This window comes from Myxine glutinosa, chromosome 13 (assembly GCF_964187855.1).
Source record: "Myxine glutinosa chromosome 13, kmMyxGlut1.1, whole genome shotgun sequence".
Taxonomy (NCBI): domain Eukaryota; kingdom Metazoa; phylum Chordata; class Myxini; order Myxiniformes; family Myxinidae; genus Myxine; species Myxine glutinosa.
Genome location: NC_136273.1, coordinates 11609113 through 11627434, shown reverse-complemented (window position 1 = coordinate 11627434; position 18322 = coordinate 11609113). Strand labels below are relative to the sequence as shown.

Here is an 18322-nt window from a genome sequence, read left to right as displayed (position 1 = left end):
AGCTGCCCCGTTACTAGCTTATACGGCAGCTTTCCCATGTACATGTATCCCCTCCCTTTAATAAATTCTCCTGTAACCATCTCAGTTTGGTCAAATGATCACCCCTGGGGGTGTGCTGGGAGGTAAATCCCTAACAATCACATACCCAACATTTCCACCAAATTTTGTCAGAATCCGTCCACAATATTTGAGATATCCTGTTCACAAATCACAAAAAACAGACGGGTGTAAACGTAACAAGCAGGTAAATAGGTTACCCTTGAGATAAATTGTAAAATGTCTTGTGAAACATTGCTCTAGCACAGTGCTTCCCAACTCGTTTCAGTCCATGGACCACCAGGCCAATCAAAAAATTTTCATGGACCACCTCCTTTTTGAGACGTGATAACAAAGAGCAGACAACAAACATTTTGGTTTGAATTTTTTGGGACGGTGGCGCGTGAGACTTTGGACAATGTTCCTATGGACCACTGAAAAAAGTCACCATGGACCACCAGTTGAGAACTAGCAGACCAGCTCTAGCAGATCTCACCTGAAACTCAATGTAGTTGGGTGGCTGGCTGCGTACACCATTTAGTAATGTTCTTCTCAGACGCTTGGCACAGTATGGAGCATAGTTCGGGGGTCCAGCGCTCAGAAAGTTTTTCAGATACTGGAGCACACAAAAGGAACAAATTTCGCAATCAATTTCTGTGACTTCCGGTGTAGGATTTCTAATGCCATGACGCTTTAATATCAAGTAAAAACTTGACTCAATGATTGGAACTTCTGTCGTGGAGTTATGGGAATGTTAGGATAATTAAAAGGTATTTAGAGGGATGAAGCAGACTTATGTAGGACGTGATGTAAAATCTACTTCGCTGAATTCTTTAGAAGGTGGGATGCAGCCAATGTAGAGGGACAGTAAGACCCAACCACGAGCAACACTGTTTGGTGAGGGATTATTGATGAGCTGCTTGCAGATCTGGCAGTAAATCTCATCTCTGAAAGAGAACGAGACCACGCACGACACGGCGATATCATTTATTGGTAAAATTTTCTTCATCAACTATCATGGAGCGATAAGCACCGAGTGATATCAATAAATATTATTTCTACAAATCTTGTGTTTTAATCTTTTCCAGAAAAAAATGTAAAATCAAGTGTGCAATAAATCATTTATTTGTCTCTGTAAGTTTATCAAGAGCCTGGTGTTGGCTTAGCGGTTAGGGTGCCGGCTTGGGATCCTAGGATCCTGGGTTAGAATCCCGGTCAATCGCTGAATTAACGCCAAGGGGGTTGACTCAGCCTGTCATTCTTCTGAGGTCGGTAAATTGAGTACCAGTTCACTGGTAATTCCCTGTTTGTCGTAAAAGGCGACAAAAAGGGTTGGCGGCAGGAAGGGCATCCGGCTGTAAAACATTGCTTCAAAAAGGGGACCAAGGTGCCCAAAAAAGGCCGACACCTGCTGTGCGGGGAAAATGGCCTCTCAAGGCGATTTGTAGGTTTATCAAGAACGGATCTATTTTCCTTTTGTAGATTAGGCCCTACCTGAGGTCTGGCCGAAGGATTGCTTGGCCAACAATGTAATGAAGTTTTTGCATGTTGTTGAGATATTGCTTTTCCAATGTGAGATGACCTTGCCCACCAAACTCCATATCATTCACGTCCTCCTGCATGAACAAGTTCTCGAATGGTTATTCACACACAGGTAGATGTGGTCACACTTCTATTGCAATTTATCCCCCCCTCACCCCCCCCCCCCCCCCAAAAAAAAATCTGAGTATGCTGTTTAACAACCACAACCACAATACTCCTTCCAAAATTGACCTGAGGTTGAATGAAACCAAAAACATCCCCCTAACACAAAACAACAAACTTCACTGAGTATAATCGTCTTCTCACCTGTTTGTACTCACGAGCCAATGTGTTAATGAGAATCTTCATGATGGGCTCAGTTTCCGAATTCATCTCGGGGTCCGTGTTATTCACCCGAGGATCTCCCATATCACCCATGAAGCGCAGAATCATGAGCCAAACAGCTTTCGCAGCCTGGATGATGGAAATCGCATTAAAGACGAGTTACAATTACTCACATAAACGTTTGAATGCATGGATATTTTCAATGGTGGCATCAAACAAAGCATTTATAGCGCTCAATGGAGCGATGCTCGCGTTTGTCCGCTGGGACTCCTGCAATCCGCATTGCACTCCGAGACAAGATGGAGACCAAACCTCTGGGCATTACAAGTCATGGGGCAGGGCCTACCTCTATCTCACCAAAGATAGGTCAGTTGCCTTTAGGTCTTGGAATGCTTTCCATCAGTACCTTGACCCATTTGCACAGCTCAATGCCCTTTCAAACCCACACCCAGAGGGCAACTGGAATTGTTACAATAACCCACCCTTCACCTAATTTGTCAAAAGAAAATTGTTTATGGCTCATATCGGGTAAATTTGAACATCTTATATATTTTTTACGTTTGCCTTGCTGCTGTGTGGATGGGGTACAGTGCAAAATAAAGTGGAGCCATCAAAAAAGAGGACTATGCAGGTTATCAACCAGGTAATTTTAGTATATTAGTAAAAAGACTGGGCCAAAGATCCGGAACTTCGGCCTCTACTGCGAGAGGAGACGACAAGACGCGGAATGCCAGACAGTATCGAATGCCACCAGATACCTGCAGAGACAACCCTGACCTAATGTTTAAGTTTCACGGTCTCCTCCCATTGTTTTGAGAGATACAACACCATGCCCAAATTTGAGTGACCTGGACACAATCCAAATTGATGATCAGTGATTCGGTTGTTTGTAAAGAGGAAAGACTTGATGTCACCTGCAATGATCGATTCCAGAATGTTTAAAATTGGGAGTACGCTTTCTGGACTGAAGTCGGATCCATCTTTTCACCCTTCTTGTGTATGAGAGTAATACCTGTTGTCTTCCCAACAGGCTGTAGGTGACCTAAGCAACCAGCAGCCACAGGCTCCAGACAAAATAATAATAAATAATTCCCACCTTTATCAACATTTTTCTATATTTTCCTTTCTCCCATCCCCAAACTCATAAACCACCATCATAACCCAAAAACGTTGTTTACCTATAATATTAATAATCGACTCACTCTGTGATTACCATGTGTGCCAGTTACCATGAACTCCACTGTAGTTATCCTAATGTTAACCTAATTTTATGCATCAATTTTTTTTTCTTCTGCCCACTTATAAAATAACTTGTAAAACAAAATACAAGGTAAGTGCCTGTCGGTTAAATATCAAAGTGATACTTGACAAACTACCTTGGTACTTCAAATTCACGAGCAGTAAATCACATTTCTTGAGCTAACCACCGTACCTGGCTGTCGCTGTATTTCTCGTGCTCCAACAGAGGTTTACGCAGCAGCTGCCGCACATAGCTGTGGGTCTGTCCCCCCTGGAAATTAGCAGCAGCAAACTTGGGAAATGTGAACTCCTCCTCAAAATCATGTGGATATTCATCCACGGTGTCGGTCTGAATGACGCTTTCCAGTACGTCATCTGGCTGTTGCCTCTGCAGAGATTACCATCCCTGATATGAATTATAATCCCTGATATGATATGAATTATGATATGAATTATCATCCCTCCCTCCCTCCATCTCTCCCCTCCTCCCTCCCTCCATCCCTCCTTCCCTCCCTCCATCTCTCCCTCCCTCTCCCCCTCTCTCCCTCCATCTCTCCCCCCTCCCTCCATCCCTTGCCCCCTCCCTCCATCCCTTGCCCCCTCCCTCCAACTCTCCCTCACTCCATCTCTCCCTCACTCCATCTCTCTCTCCCTCCCTCCTTCCCTCCCTCCATCTCTCCCTCTCTCCTTCCCTCCCTCCATCTCTTCCTCCCTCCATCTGCCCCTCCCTCCCTCCTTTCTTCCCTCCATCTCTCCCCTCCTCCCTCCCTCTCTCCACCTATCCCCCCTCCATCTCTCCCTCCCTCCATTTCTCCCCCCCCTCCCTCCATCTCTCCCTCACTCCATCTCTCCATCCCTTCCTCCCTCCCTCCATGTCTCCCCCTCCCTCCATCTCTCTCCCCCTCCCTCCATCTCTCCCTCCCTCCTTCCCTCCCTCCATCTCTCCCCCCTCATTCCATCCCTTGCCCCCTCCCTCCAACTCTCCCTCACTCCATCTCTCCCTCACTCCATCTCTCCCTCACTCCATCTCTCTCTCCCTCCCTCCTTCCCTCTCTCCATGTCTCTCCCCTCCCTCCATCTCTCTCCCCCTCCCTCCATCTCTCCCTCCCTCCTTCCCTCCCTCCATCTCTCCCCCTCCCTCCATCTCTCCCTCCCTCCTTCCCTCCCTCCATCTCCCCCCTCCCTCCATCTCTCCCCCCTCCATCTCTCCCTCCCTCCATCTCTACCCCTCCCTCCATCTCTCCCTCACTCCATCTCTCCATCTCTTCCTCCCTCCCTCCCATGTCTCCCCCTCCCTCCATCTCTCCCCCTTCCCCCCTTCCCTCCATCTCTCCCTCCTTCCCTCCCTCCATCTCTCCCCCCCTCCCTCCATCTCTCCCTCCCTCCTTCCCTCCCTCCATGTCTCCCCCCCTCCCTCCCTCCTTCCCTCCATCCTTCCCTCCCTCCTTCCCTCCCTCCATCTCTCCCCCCCCTCCCCTCTCTCCTTCCCTCCCTCCATCTCTCCCCCCTCCCTCCATTTCTCTCCCCCTCCCTCCATCTCTTTCCCTCCCCCTCCCATCTCATAGACACATTGTACACATACCAGGGCATTCTGGCTGCCACGTTGTATATTGCACAAGATCACACCGTTTTTGGTTATTACTTGCAAAATCGAAGATTTTTCAAGTATATTGGTCGGTTGTGTTTGTGACTCTGTTTGTTTGTTTGTTTGTCACCGGCCTACAGGTCACAATTTTCAACCGATCTTCACCAAACTTCACCAAGTGGTGGAGTTGGTCAAATGCCAGAAGCCTATTGTTTTGGGGTCAATAGGTCAAAAGGTCAACGTAGGCCAAAGGTCACCAACTTTGCTAAATTTCTAAAATCCTCAATTTTCATCCGATTGACTTGAAATTTGAAGACCACTTGCATATCTGGTCATTGAATTCAACCACCAAGAATTTTTGAGGTCAACATAGGCCAAATGGTCAACATAGGCCAAATTTCTAAAATCCTCAATTTTCATCCAATTGACTTGAAATTTGGAGAGGACTTGCACATCTGGTCACTGAATTCAACCACCAAGTATTCTTGAGGTCAACATAGGCCAAATGGTCAACATAGGCCAAATTTCTAAAATCCTCAAATTTCATCAAATTGACTTGAAATTTGAAAAGGACATGCATATCTCGTCACTGAATTCAACCACAAATTATATTTTAGGTGAACATAGGCCAAAAGGTCAACATAGGCCAAATTTCTAAAATCCTCAATTTACATCCAATTGACTTGAAATTTGAAGAGGACTTGCATATCTGGTCACTGAATTCAACCACAAACTATATTTGATGTCAACATAGGCCAAAAGGTCAACATAGGCCAAATGGTCAACATAGGCCAAATTTCTAAAATCCTCAATTTTCATCCGATTGACTTGAAATTTGAAGAGGACTTGCATATCTCGTCACTGAATTCAACCACCTAGTATATTTGAGGTCAACATCGGAAGGTCAACATAGGCCACATTTCTAAAATCCTAAATTTTCATCTATTTGATGTGAAATTTGAAGAGGACTTGCATATCTGGTTACTGAATTCAACCACCAAGTATTTTTGAGGTCACCATAGGCCAAAAGGTCAACATAGGCCATCATGTATCATTGGAAAACTTTTGGGGGAGGGTGGATTTTGCAAGTATCGTGCTACGCATGACGTCTTCTTGTTTGATTGTTGAAAAAAATTATGGCATTTGCTTTGTCGGCAAAAGGATCCTGGAATTCTAAAGTGAGGAAATGCAAATCTTCATTGTCACCTGCTTCCATTTTGAAAATGTTACAACTCACATCTAACAAATTTAAACTTACTAAAATATCAGAGGACAAACTCTTGTCAGAGAAAGTTCAAATATCAGAGAATTTTAACTTCAATATCGCCATTTGTCCTCAGGTTGCTACCCTCATACCTATTTTACCTTTTCAATCAAATTATTATTAGCCCCCGTTGTACTTAATCTGACACGGGGGCTTATGGATTGGGTCTCGTCCATCTGCCCGTCCGTCCATCCTTGCCTGTGTACATCCGCAACCATATCTCTGACATGTATGGACCAATTTTGTTCATACATGGCATAAAGTCAATACATCACGGTGTACATATGCACGTCATTTTGTTTCACGATGCAGTCAAAGATGGCCGACTGGCGGCCATTTTAGATGTAAATACCCCAATGTTGAACACATCCTCAACCATTCCTTGGACATGCATTTACCGATCTTGTTCAAACTTTGCAGACATATATTGAATGATGGTTTACATGTGCACGTCATTTATTTTCGAGATCAGATCCAAGATGGCCGACTGGTGGCTATTTTGTTACTTAAACGTGTCCCCAACCATTTCTCGAGCATGCATGGACCGACTTTCTTTAAACTTGACACAAAGACAATACATGAGAGTATATATATGCAGAAGATTTTGTTTTGTAATCCAATCAAAGATGGCCGACTGACGGCCTTTAACTCCGTACAGCAAAATTGCTACAACCACGGGGGCTATGACATTGTATGTCTTTTTCTCCTTGTTTTTCCTACTTTTTATATACACGGGTAGGATCAGGACAGAAAGCGTCAACATTTCAGAGCAACAAAGGGTAAATGGACACCAGGTAGGCAAATGGACACCAGGTAGGCAAAAAACCCACATACATAATACTGTGACGGACACGATGGCTCGCTGGCGCGATGACATCATTCCGCGCACCAGGAGGGTGTCGGCCACGCCCGAGGGGTAGGCGTGGCCTCGGGATATACACGGGGCTCACAGCCCCGAGCACGGCAGTGCTATAGTTTGACCCTTTGAATAAAGACGCTTGTGTTTACATCGTTGTTGCTTCCTTTATTGGCAAGACAAGTCGCGCACATAGCACCGCGCTACATTGGTGACCTCGACTAGTTCCGCCGACACTGAACTACAGAATGCGCCATGACGAGCAGCAACGCGGTAGCGGTGAAACTCCCTGAGTTTTGGGAAGCTCAGGCGGAGATATGGTTTATGCAGGCCGAAGCCCGGTTTCAGCTTCGTGGCATAACGGCGGACGAGACGCGCTATTTCCACGTCATCGCCGCCCTCAGGCCCGGCACAGCCGCCCGAGTCGTGTCCATCCTGCGGAACCCACCGGCCGACCACAGGTACGAGGTGCTCAAGCGTCGCCTCATCGCCACGTTCGGCCTCACAGAGGACGAACGGGCCGACCGTCTCCTGGACCTTCCCGACCTCGGCGACACGCGACCATCGGTCTGAATGGACCACATGCTGTCGCTACTGGGGGACAAAGCACCGGATTTTTTATTCCGGGTGCTCTTTCTACGCCAGCTACCGGCCCAGGTACGCCTCGCGTTGGCCGGTTCCAAGATAAAGGAACCCCGCGCGCTGGCCGTTGAGGCCGACAAGTTTTTCGCGGCGTGTGACACGCGGGCGAGCTTCGGTGCGGCCGTCGCGGATCCCGGGGCTGACGCTGATGCTGATGCACCACGCCTCGTGGATCTCGAGGCTGATGCACACCGCGTGGCCGCCGCCAAGCCCTGCCCACCACCACCGCAAAAACTGCGGCCTCCGCCTTCGCCGCAAACCTGGTGCTATTTCCACGCCAGGTTTGGCCACAAGGCGAAGAATTGTTGCCCGCCGTGCTCCTTCGGCAAGTCGGGAAACTACAAAGCCGGCGCTCGGTAGCGGCCCTGAGCGTCAGCCATTCCGGCAGCCTCCTGTTTGTCATGGACACCTTGTCCAGGCGTCGCTTCCTCTGCGACACGGGCGCACAGGTGAGCGTTATCCCCGCCTCCACATCCGACAAGCGAGCCGCGGGTCGGGGCCCCGCGCTGCTTGCAGCCAACGGTACGCCCATACGCACCTTCGGGAAGCGCTGCCTCTCCCTGCGGTTCGGAGGGCAACGCTTTCAATGGACTTTCGTAACCGCCAGCGTGCCCATGGCATTGCTCGGTGCGGATTTCCTGTGTGCAAATGGGCTGTTGGTGGATGTTAAGAACAGGCGCCTCGTCCAGGCGGAAACGTTCAGCTCGCTGGCTTGCACGCTGAGCAGTTCGTTGGGCAGTTCCCTGAGCGGCTCACCGAGTGGCTCGCCAAGCGGCTTGCTGAGCGGTCCGATCCCGGCGAGGTTGGTTTGTACGCTCCCGGCAGCGGACGTGTTCACCCGCCTCCTCGCCAGCTTCCCGGCCCTCACGCGGCCCACCTTCTCGGCGGTGGCTGTCAAGCACGGGGTGGAACATCACATACCCACCGTCGGGCCACCGGTCTATGCCCGGGCCCGCCGCCTCGAACCAACGAAGCTCGCGGTGGCGAGAGCGGAGTTCGCTACGCTGGAGCGGCTGGGCATCGTGCGGCGCTCCAGGAGCGCTTGGGCATCGCCGCTACACATCGTGCCGAAGTCTGGCGGGGGATGGCGGCTGTGCGGGGACTACCGCCGCCTCAACGATGCCACCACCCCCGACCGTTACCCGGTCCCTCACATCCAGGACTTTTCCGCCCGGTTGGCGAAAATGTCCTGCTTTTCGAAGGTGGACCTCATACGCGGATACCACCAGGTCCCCGTCCGGCCGGAGGACATCCCGAAGACAGCCGTCATTACGCCATTCGGCCTTTTCGAGTTCCTTCGGATGCCCTTCGGTTTGAAGAATGCGGCTCAGGCGTTCCAACGTCTGATGGACAGCGTCTTGCGCGACCTGGATTTCGTCTATGTCTACCTGGACGACATCCTCGTCGCAAGCGCGTCCCGCGAAGAGCAACTCCGCCATCTCCGCACGCTCTTCGAACGCCTGGTCCAGCATGGCCTGATCGTGAACCCCGCCAAGTGCCGGTTCGGCGTCGCCGAGATCGACTTTTTGGGGCACCGCGTCACCAGGCACGGGGCCATCCCCTTACCAGCGAAGGTGGAGGCTGTCAAGGGGTTTCCGCGCCCCCGCACGATCAGGGGGCTCCAGGAGTTCCTGGGCATGGTGAACTTTTACCACCGTTTCCTGCCCCGCATCGCCCAGCTCCTGCGCCCCCTGCACGAGGCCCTCCGGGGGAAGCCGGGCAAAGATGACGTCATTTGGACCGAGCAGATGGACGCGGCGTTCGCAGGCGCGAAGCTCGCCCTGGTTAACGCCACCATGCTCGCGCACCCGGCGCCCGATGCACCGATCGCCCTCACCATCGACGCGTCGGACTATGCGGTGGGCACGGTGCACGAGCAATGGGTGCATGGAGCTTGGCAACCGCTGGCGTTTTTCAGCCGGCAGCTTCGCCCGCACGAACGCCGGTACAGTACCTTCGACCACGAGTTGCTCGGGCTTCACCTGGCGGTCAGGCACTTTCGCCATCTGCTCGAGGGCCGTTCGTTCACGGCCTTCGTCGACCACAAGCCCCTGGTCTTCGCAATGGCCAAGGTCGCCGAGCCGTGGTCGGCCCGGCAGCAGCGTCACCTCTCGGCCGTGTCCGAGTACACGACGGACATCCGGCATGTCGCGGGGAAGGACAACCCGGTGGCGGATTGCCTTTCCCGGTCCGTCGCCCACGCGGTCCACCTCGGCATCGACTATGCCCGGGTGGCAGCGGACCAGACCACCGACCCCGACGTCCAGGCCTTGCGGACCGCCGTCACGGGCCTCCGCATCACCGAGGTGCCGTTCGACGGCGCGGGCATGGCCCTCTTGTGCGACGTCTCCCTCGGGCGGCCTCGCCCCATCATGCCCGCGGGCTGGCAACGCCGGGTTTTTGACGCCATCCACGGCCTGTCCCACCCGGGCACGAAGGCCTCCCAGAGGCTGGTCGCCGACAAGTTCGTCTGGCATGGCCTCCGGAAGGTCGTCCGCGATTGGACCAGGACGTGCCTCGCGTGCCAGCGCGCGAAGGTGCACCGCCACACCCAGGCCCCGTTGGCCCCGTTTACGGTGCCCGAATGTCGGTTCGACCACGTTCACGTGGACTTGGTGGGACCTCTGTCCCCCTCGCGGGGTTTCACCCACATCCTCACCATGGTGGACCGCACCACCCGGTGGCCGGAGGCCATGCCTTTGGCGGCGATGACGGCGGCGGACGTCGCGCAGGCGTTCATCGCCACCTGGGTTGCCCGGTTCGGCGCCCCCTTGGACATCTCATCTGACCGTGGCCCCCAGTTCACCTCAGAGCTCTGGGGGGCGGTCGCACGGGGGCTCGGTGTCCAGCTGCACCGTACCACGGCCTATCATCCCCAGGCCAATGGCCTGTGCGAGCGTTTCCATCGCTCCTTAAAGGCCGCGCTCCGTGCCACCCTCCGCGGCGGCGGCTGGGTCGACAGGCTCCCCTGGGTCCTGCTGGGCCTCCGGACGGCGCCCAAGGACGACCTACGCGCATCCGCGGCGGAGTTTGTCTTCGGACAACCGCTGCGGGTGCCGGGCGAGTTCCTCCCCGACTCCACGGCACCATGGTCCGTGGCGCAGCAGCGCTCCGCGCTGTAGGAGACCGCCCAGAGGTTTGCCCCGGTGCCGACGGCGCACCACGGGCGCCCGCCAAAGCACGTCGCCCCGGAGCTTCGCACGGCGGAGTACGTGTTCGTCCGACACGACGCCCACCGGACACCGCTGCGGCCCCCGTACGACGGGCCCTTCCACGTGCTGGAGACCGGGGCGAAGCACTTCACCCTGGACATCGGCGGTACTCCTGACCGTGTGTCCATGGACTGCCTCAAACCGGCCCACCTCGACGTGGACCACCCCCCGCCAGTGGCTCAGCCCCCGCGTCAGGGCCGCCCCCCGGCGGGCGGACCCCCGGCACCGCCCAACCCCGCCGGCACGCCGCCCCCCGGTCCCGCACCCATCCCAGGGGCAGCCGGTGGCATCCCGGCATCCCAGACGCCACCAGTCGCCAGAAGGCGCTTCGGCCGGGTCATCCGTTTGCCCCGCAAACTGACCCTTCAGGTGCGCGGGAATTCTGGGGGGGCGCGTGTGGCGGACACGATGGCTCGCTGGCGCGATGACATCATTCCGCGCACCAGGAGGGTGTCGGCCAAGCCCGAGGGGTAGGCGTGGCCTCAGGATATACACGGGGCTCACAGCCCCGAGCAGGGCAGTGCTATAGTTTGACCCTTTGAATAAAGTCGCTTGTGTTTACATCGTTGTTGCTTCCTTTATTGGCAAGACAAGTCACGTGCATAGCACCGCGCTACAATACAAACATTAAATACATTGATTACTTTCACAAAAGACTGCTTTCGCTCAGGCAACCAACTCGCCAATCCCATCCTGGCTGTGGCTACCCTATCCATCCTACCGGCCCTTATCCACGGACACCTGTGGGGGATGCAGCTGTGGGTCAAGCAGCTTGCTATCGCAACATGGAATGCTAACCTGACTGAGGGCAACTATAGTTCATTCCGTAAAGCTCGCAAAATGTATTTGACCATTTTGAAGCAAACCAGAAAATCTTGCAAATATCAAGGATGTACTCTCCAACGGATCTCCTCCACCACCTCAAATGGTGGTCCCCTGTTAAGTCCATCTCAGGTGTGTGCAGCTCTCCCTTCATCTTCTCTCTCAAATCAAATGGCCTGAGATAAGGAAAAATATTGGAACTCGAATGTTTCGTCCAAATCTCATGTGCCCACCAATCCTGCTCTGTGCACCCTCATACGCATTGTCTATTCGACTTTGTGTCCTCACCGTTGAAGGGAAAGGAAGTTCTGTCAAGCTTGAGGAAGTTCTGTCCAGCTTGATGAAGTTCTGTCCAGCTTTAGGAAGTTCTGTCCAGCTTGAGGAAGTTCTGTGCAGCTTTAGGAAGTTCTGTCCAGCTTTAGGAAGTTCTGTCCAGCTTGAGGAAGTTCTGTCCAGCCTGAGGAAGTTCTGTCCAGCTTGAGCAAGTTCTGTCCAACTTGAGGAAGTTCTGTCCAGCTTGAGCAAGTTCTGTCCAGCTTGAGGAAGTTCTGTCCAGTTTGAGGAAGTTCTGTCCGGCTTGAGGAAGTTTGGGCCAGCTTTAGGAAGTTCTGTCCATTTTGTTTCTGTGATAGGCACAGATGGAATCAGTGTCCATGTTCGTAAATCTTACACTGCTGTTCTTGCTTCTCCTCTGTCTGGACACTTTAGCGTGTCTTTCTCCTTTGCCTGCCCTCCTGCCTTGAAATTCCAAACATGAGTCCCATCCACAAAAAGGCTGCAAAAACAAATCCTATCAACTACTGACCAGTAAAATTTATTCCAATTATAAAGTCATATAATCCATCATTGCTGTTGATGTGTAGTCTTTCCTATTTTTAATGAGGTTGATGCTTAACGATCAGTTTGGCTTCCGTCCTGGTCACAACTTTGGAAATGCTGCTCCTCTCATTGCGATGCTTAAAGGCTCTAAATCTCACGCAAGAGGTCAGGATGTGCTCCATGGTTACATCTCAAGCATTCAATACGGTATGGCAGCCTGCTCTGCTTGACAAGCTATCTGCCTGTATTATACAAGGCCCCCTTCATTCCTGGATTTCAGAATTCCTCCACTCACACAATTAATAAGTTCCTATCAATGGTGCCATCTCCCCGCCTCTCCCATTGGAGGCTACAATGCTCCAAGGAAGAGTTTTAGGTCCAGTCTTGCTCATAATCTTACTATAATTCACCAAATGTCCGTCCGTCCCTCCGTCCGTTCCCAGGTACCGCAAAAACGGCTGAACCGATCGCAAAAAAATTTTGGGTGGGTAATCCTGGGACCCCGGCAGTAAAATCGGCTATATTGTTTTTCCAATTTTTCCCCCAATTTTTCAATTTTTCCAATTTTCCAGTTTTTCCAAAAACGATGGAATAATATTTACCGATATGAACAGTGATGTGGCTTTTGTTGAAATTCTACAAATACTGTTTAGATTTTGATGATTTGCATGTGATATGATTTAACGGATGTTTATATAAATCGTTTAAAATAAAATAAAAACCCATTAAATTCTGATATTTTGCCTTTTCATTTGGGCCTCCCAATTGAAGCCCCGCCCGTAGGACAGGTACCGTTGCTACTTCACAATAATTGAATTGAATGCTCTGGAAACCTGTATGTGGATAACACAACCTTTCCATCGTCAGTCATAACCTTTCCTTTGTGCACATTGTGTCATAGTACCCCATGCTAATTTGGAATTGATTAAATGTTGGTTTGATAAAAGGATCATGTCCTTCAATACTAGAAAATCTCAGTATGATAGAAGGTAGAAAGCAGAGAAAACACCGACGTGCCTGCGATGCGAGAGCAACAAACCCTGTGCTTCGGCCTCATCATGGGTGATTCCAGTATTTTTAGAGCTTTAGATTCAACCGAATACAGGACATACAGATGTGATGCTGGGGTGCCCACCCATAATGGAGAGCAGTACTCCGTTGGGCTACAGACAAAGGCCTTGTAGATTATGAGGAACTATAATTTTCCAAGGAAAAGCTTGGATTTCTGGAGAATGCCCAGTCCATCTTTGCTGCCTGGTCAGCCCAGGAAAGGACATTGCTGATGCTGAGTCCTAGAACTTCAAGGGATTTGCAGGTTGTCGTGGTCTCTCTGTCTGTCTCTCTGTCTCTCTCTGTCTGTCTCTCTGTCTCTCTCTGTCTGTCTCTCTCTCTCTCTCTCTCTTAATGTGTCCAATTATGGCCCTGCTGCCCCACTACCAGTTCATACCATCCTTAACCTTTCTCTTCCAAGAGCCTCAATCTTATAAAGTAATAAAGGGGCAACAGATAGACAAATGCAGACACATGACTTGCCATAGTGAATATGAATGAATAAATGAATGATCGTTTTAAGGCCATTTTTCCCTGCTAGAGCGGGGGTTAGCCCTGCTGGCCTCATGACAATCATGGTTACCTTTTTGAAGCAATGTTTTTATGGCCGGATGCCCTTCCTGACGCCAACCCTTATTCACCTCTTACGATGCGCAGGGATACGGTGTACCTATTCTAAACCGGGGGTACACACCGGGATCATTCATCCCAGCAAGCTGGTACTCAATTTGCCGACATCCGAAGGATGACAGGCTGAGTTAACCCCCCTGGTGTTAATTCAGTGATCGACCGGGATTTGAACTCAGGTTCCTAAGATCCCAATCCAGCACCCTAATCACTAAGCCAACACCAGGCTCGTTTTTTTATTATTATTATTTGTTTCTTTTTTTTACTAAATCTGCTTTTTAAATCAAAATCCTGAGAAATATAATAGCAAAATGAAATTCCACAGAAGAAGAACCACACCACATCGCGACTGTGACCAACTGCTCACGTCTGAATCGATGTTTGTGAGGAAATGAAACATGTCATCAAGCATATTTATTTGCTTCACCCTCTCTGCTTCTTCCTTCTCCTGGTCCTTCTTTTCCAGTTCAGCAAGATATTCCTGCAGAAGAAAGATTGGAGAGAATACAAGACCTAAATACTGTATTTCGTACTGTACTTCTTATTGTGCGTACTATTATTATGATATTAATGCATTGACATCAAGGTGTATTACCTGACCAAAAATTAGGAAACATAAGTAAAAGTGAAAAGTCCACAAATTCAGCAATGCAAGTCTAGGAGGCCATGTGACCTGCCATGTGATCCAGTTGGTGTGTATCATCTGAGAGAGTTGAACAGGACATTAATTAACTGTTAACCCTAACCTGTTATGTCAAATTTGACAAGATCAACAGCATTTGGCTTAACAGCATTAGCACACCTGGGTGTACCTAAGTGGATGATAAAATGTAGTGTCCTTTGTGAAGAGGAAGTGAGCCATTTCCGGCACAATTAACAAATTACAATTTCATGCCCGCACCATTTAGTCGAACGTCAGGTCTGACCAGCCAGTTCGTGAAAGACTTGGGACAAAAATTTCCCCAGGCAAACCCCACAAGAACGTGGGAATAATATTGTGCCGTTCAAGAAAGAAGAAGAATTTGTTGTTTGCTTGAACTTGTAAAATGAGGATTGTTCTGACAGCTTGCCCACAAACCATGGGCAATTTATGGACCAATACCTTTACGTTTTTCATTCAGTGCGAAACACAAACAAACACGTGAAACACATGAAGTAAAACACGTGAAAATAAGGATCTTATATCACACTCGATTGTTGTCGTGGCTGTGGTTGTTGTTGTTTGTGTGTTCTTCTGTGTAGTTTTTTAGATTTTTCTATTGCTTCGCAAAATATCACTACTGCATATATAATTGTGTATGCTCCTTCCGTGTCCTTCTAAAGGGTTTCTACTGTTGTAGAATAATAAATGTTTCCGTTCAAACTGCTGTGTGAATAAACCATGCATTAGCGCTTCTTCCTCTTCTTCAAACTCGCAAAGAAGCTTTTGGAACTGGAAAACCAGCGATTAAACAAACGATTAATTATTTACAGCGTCGATGTTTGGTTCCTGTGTTTACAGCATTTGTCTCTCCGTATGTATGTATGTATGTATGTATGTATGTATGTATGTATGTATGTCCCTCACATTTTTATCCTACATATTGGGTGAGTTTTATAACTGACAATTAGGCTTCCGAAAGGTAGTGTAGCGGTTACCTTATTGGGACAGAATCCACGGGCATGGGATATCGATTGTGTGGGCGTGACGTGCGCGCGGTTGTTGGAGCCACGCCCTCCAAAGAGGGTTTTTCGCTTTATAAAAGCTTTATGAGTTCCTTCCATTCGCGATTACAGTGCTGAGGAGTTCTGTTGGAATAAAGGTGCTTTGAACACCTAAAAATGGCCTCGTCTTTTTGTCATCCGCAACTCCTAAACTGGTGACCCCGGCTGTTCCTGAACGGATTCGGCGGCTGCAAACGAACATGGCAAGCGCAGTTTCGATCGACCTGCCGGAGTTTTGCGAACGTTTTCGGGGGCTTCCAACGAACATGGCGACACCTACATTGTGACCCCGGCTGCTCCAGAACGTATTTTGGAGCTTCAAACAAACGTGGCAAACGCAGTTTCGATTGAACTGTCGGAGTTTTGGGAACGACGGGCAGCCGCGTGGTTCGTGCAGGCTGAGGCCCAGTTCGCCCTTCGGAACATTTTCGTGGGTGACACGGCGTATTGCTGGGTCGCGTCTGCGCTCAGCACCTCGTCTGCGACCAGAGTGGTGAGCCTTCTCCAACGTGCGCTGCTGCTTGTAGCCTTCGCGCGCACTGTGGCCAAGCACCTCCTCTGCGACCAGAATGGTGAGCCTTCTCCAACGAGCACTGCTCGTCACTTTCACGCAACTACATACTACAACTACAACTCGCAAAAACTCTACAACTACAGTTACAGCTCACGTGTAGAGAGCTGCAACTCGCACAACTACTATTCCTACTCTGCAACCTCGGGAGGTCCGCGAGGAACCTCAGCAGCCTCCCCCGAGGCCTTGACCAGCCCCCTCGGTTGGCTCAACCCCAAGGCGGCGTTTTTAAGTGCGCACCGAGGCCGAGCACTGCTCGAGCCTGCTCGGCACTGCCGAGCACGCCCGCGAAGTACATGCATGCCCGTGCGAGTGCATTCTGGGGGGGCGCATGTAGCGGTTACCTTATTGGGACATAATCCACGGGCACGGGATTTTGATTGTGTGGGCGTGACGTGTGCGCGGTTGTTGGAGCCACGCCCTCCGAAGAGGGTTTTGGCTTTATAAAAGCTGTATGAGTTCCGTTCGCGATTACAGTGCTGAGGAGTTCTGTTGGAATAAAGGAGCTTTGAACACCTAAAAATGGCCTCGTCTTCTCGTCATCCGCAACTCCTAAAGTAGAATGTAATATGCCATGGGGCTTTGCCAGTTGTTTCTTTCAACACCATTTAGGGAACGTTCATATATTACGTCATATATCTGGTTGGGGCAAATTATCACTCTTGATGATTGGGGTGAACTGAAATTATGACAACAGGGTGATGACATATATGATTGGGAGGGTGCATGCCCTCCAGATCATATATAATTAAAATTTTGATTAAGGGCTATTCAAACATTGAAGTATTTATTATGACTGCCTCCAACCACCCTAAGCCTGGTGTTGGCTTTAACAGTTAGGGTGGAGGGCTTGGGATCCTAGGGTCCTGAGTTCAAATCCCGGTCAGCTGCTGAATTAACCCCAGGTGGGGTTGACTCAGCCTGTCATCCTTCAGAGGTCGGCAACATGAGTACCAACTCACTGGGTCCTCTCTCAAGGAGGTTGGTGGCAGGATTTGCACTCCGGCCACCATAAAACACCTCATGTGTCGTAAAACACAGTGGTGCGTGTCGGGATGTCGGGTGTGTGTCGGGATGGTGCTGAGGTCACTTTCATGGTGTTGACTAACTGACCAACATGTATAATAAACCAGTCTCAATGCAATCTCTTCATTTCCATGGTGACAGACAGCTTAAAGACTTAGAGTAATTCAAAGCAATTCAATACTCACATTATTTGCTAACTGGAATCTCCACCCAGGTCATACTATCTTCTTCAACTAAAGTATCAAACAAGCCCGGCTACGCCACTGTTAGACTTTCGGTCTTGTTTTAGTACCTTGTGTTTTCTCTCGGCCTCGTTGCGTGCTTCTTCTATCCCCAGTCGTTTCTGCAGGCTCTCTTGCTCCATCTTTCGATATCTCTCAGCTTCCTCCTCACGAGCCCTCTGATAATGGAGGAGACAGCCATTTACATGAGATGGTTCAGAACATTTTCACATTCACAATTGTATTGTCTATGAGGATGATAAGTCAAAATGTGTACTTACTGCAGTCTTATATGATGTGTTCATGTCAGCTGATATATCTACCATATCAAACACAATATGTATTTAGGTTTTAAACACAAAAACAATATAGGTTTTAAAGGCTTTGAGTAGCACTTTAGGAGGGATTTGAGTGGGGGGTTTAATGGGCAATCTTTGAACACTACTGTGTGTCCACCGGTTAAAACACCTAAAAGACTCCGAGGACCCAAAATACCCCAAGGACCCTGAAGACCCCAAGGACCCAGAAGACCAAAAATACCCCAAGGATCCAAAAGACCCAAACGACCCCAAGGATTCAAACAACCCAGAGGACCCAAAATATCCCAAGGACTCAGAAGAGCCCAAGGACTCTGAAGACCAAAAAGACCCTGAGGACCCAAAATACCCCAAAATACCCTGAAAGACTCAAAAGACCCAAAGACCCAAAAGGCCCCAAGGACCCAGAAGGCCCCAAGAACCCAGAAGGCCCCAAGAACCCAGAAGACCAAAAAGACCCAGAAG

The 18322-nt window shown here is 50.1% G+C and overlaps 1 protein-coding gene across 2 annotated transcripts in view; it reads right to left on the bottom strand.

Annotated features, from left to right (window-relative positions):
- The window catches only part of LOC137438599 (unconventional myosin-VIIa), a 218201-nt gene that overhangs the window by 93997 nt on the left and 105882 nt on the right, over positions 1–18322 (bottom strand). For both annotated transcript variants that reach the window (XM_068133783.2, XM_068133784.2), the window contains exons 21-27: positions 17612–17719; positions 14386–14499; positions 3335–3529; positions 1885–2031; positions 1531–1652; positions 857–983; positions 533–652 (exon numbers count right to left, since the gene is read on the bottom strand). In XM_068133783.2, the coding sequence (XP_067989884.2) occupies positions 533–652; positions 857–983; positions 1531–1652; positions 1885–2031; positions 3335–3529; positions 14386–14499; positions 17612–17719 (933 nt within the window). The remainder of the gene's footprint in view (positions 1–532; positions 653–856; positions 984–1530; positions 1653–1884; positions 2032–3334; positions 3530–14385; positions 14500–17611; positions 17720–18322) is intronic.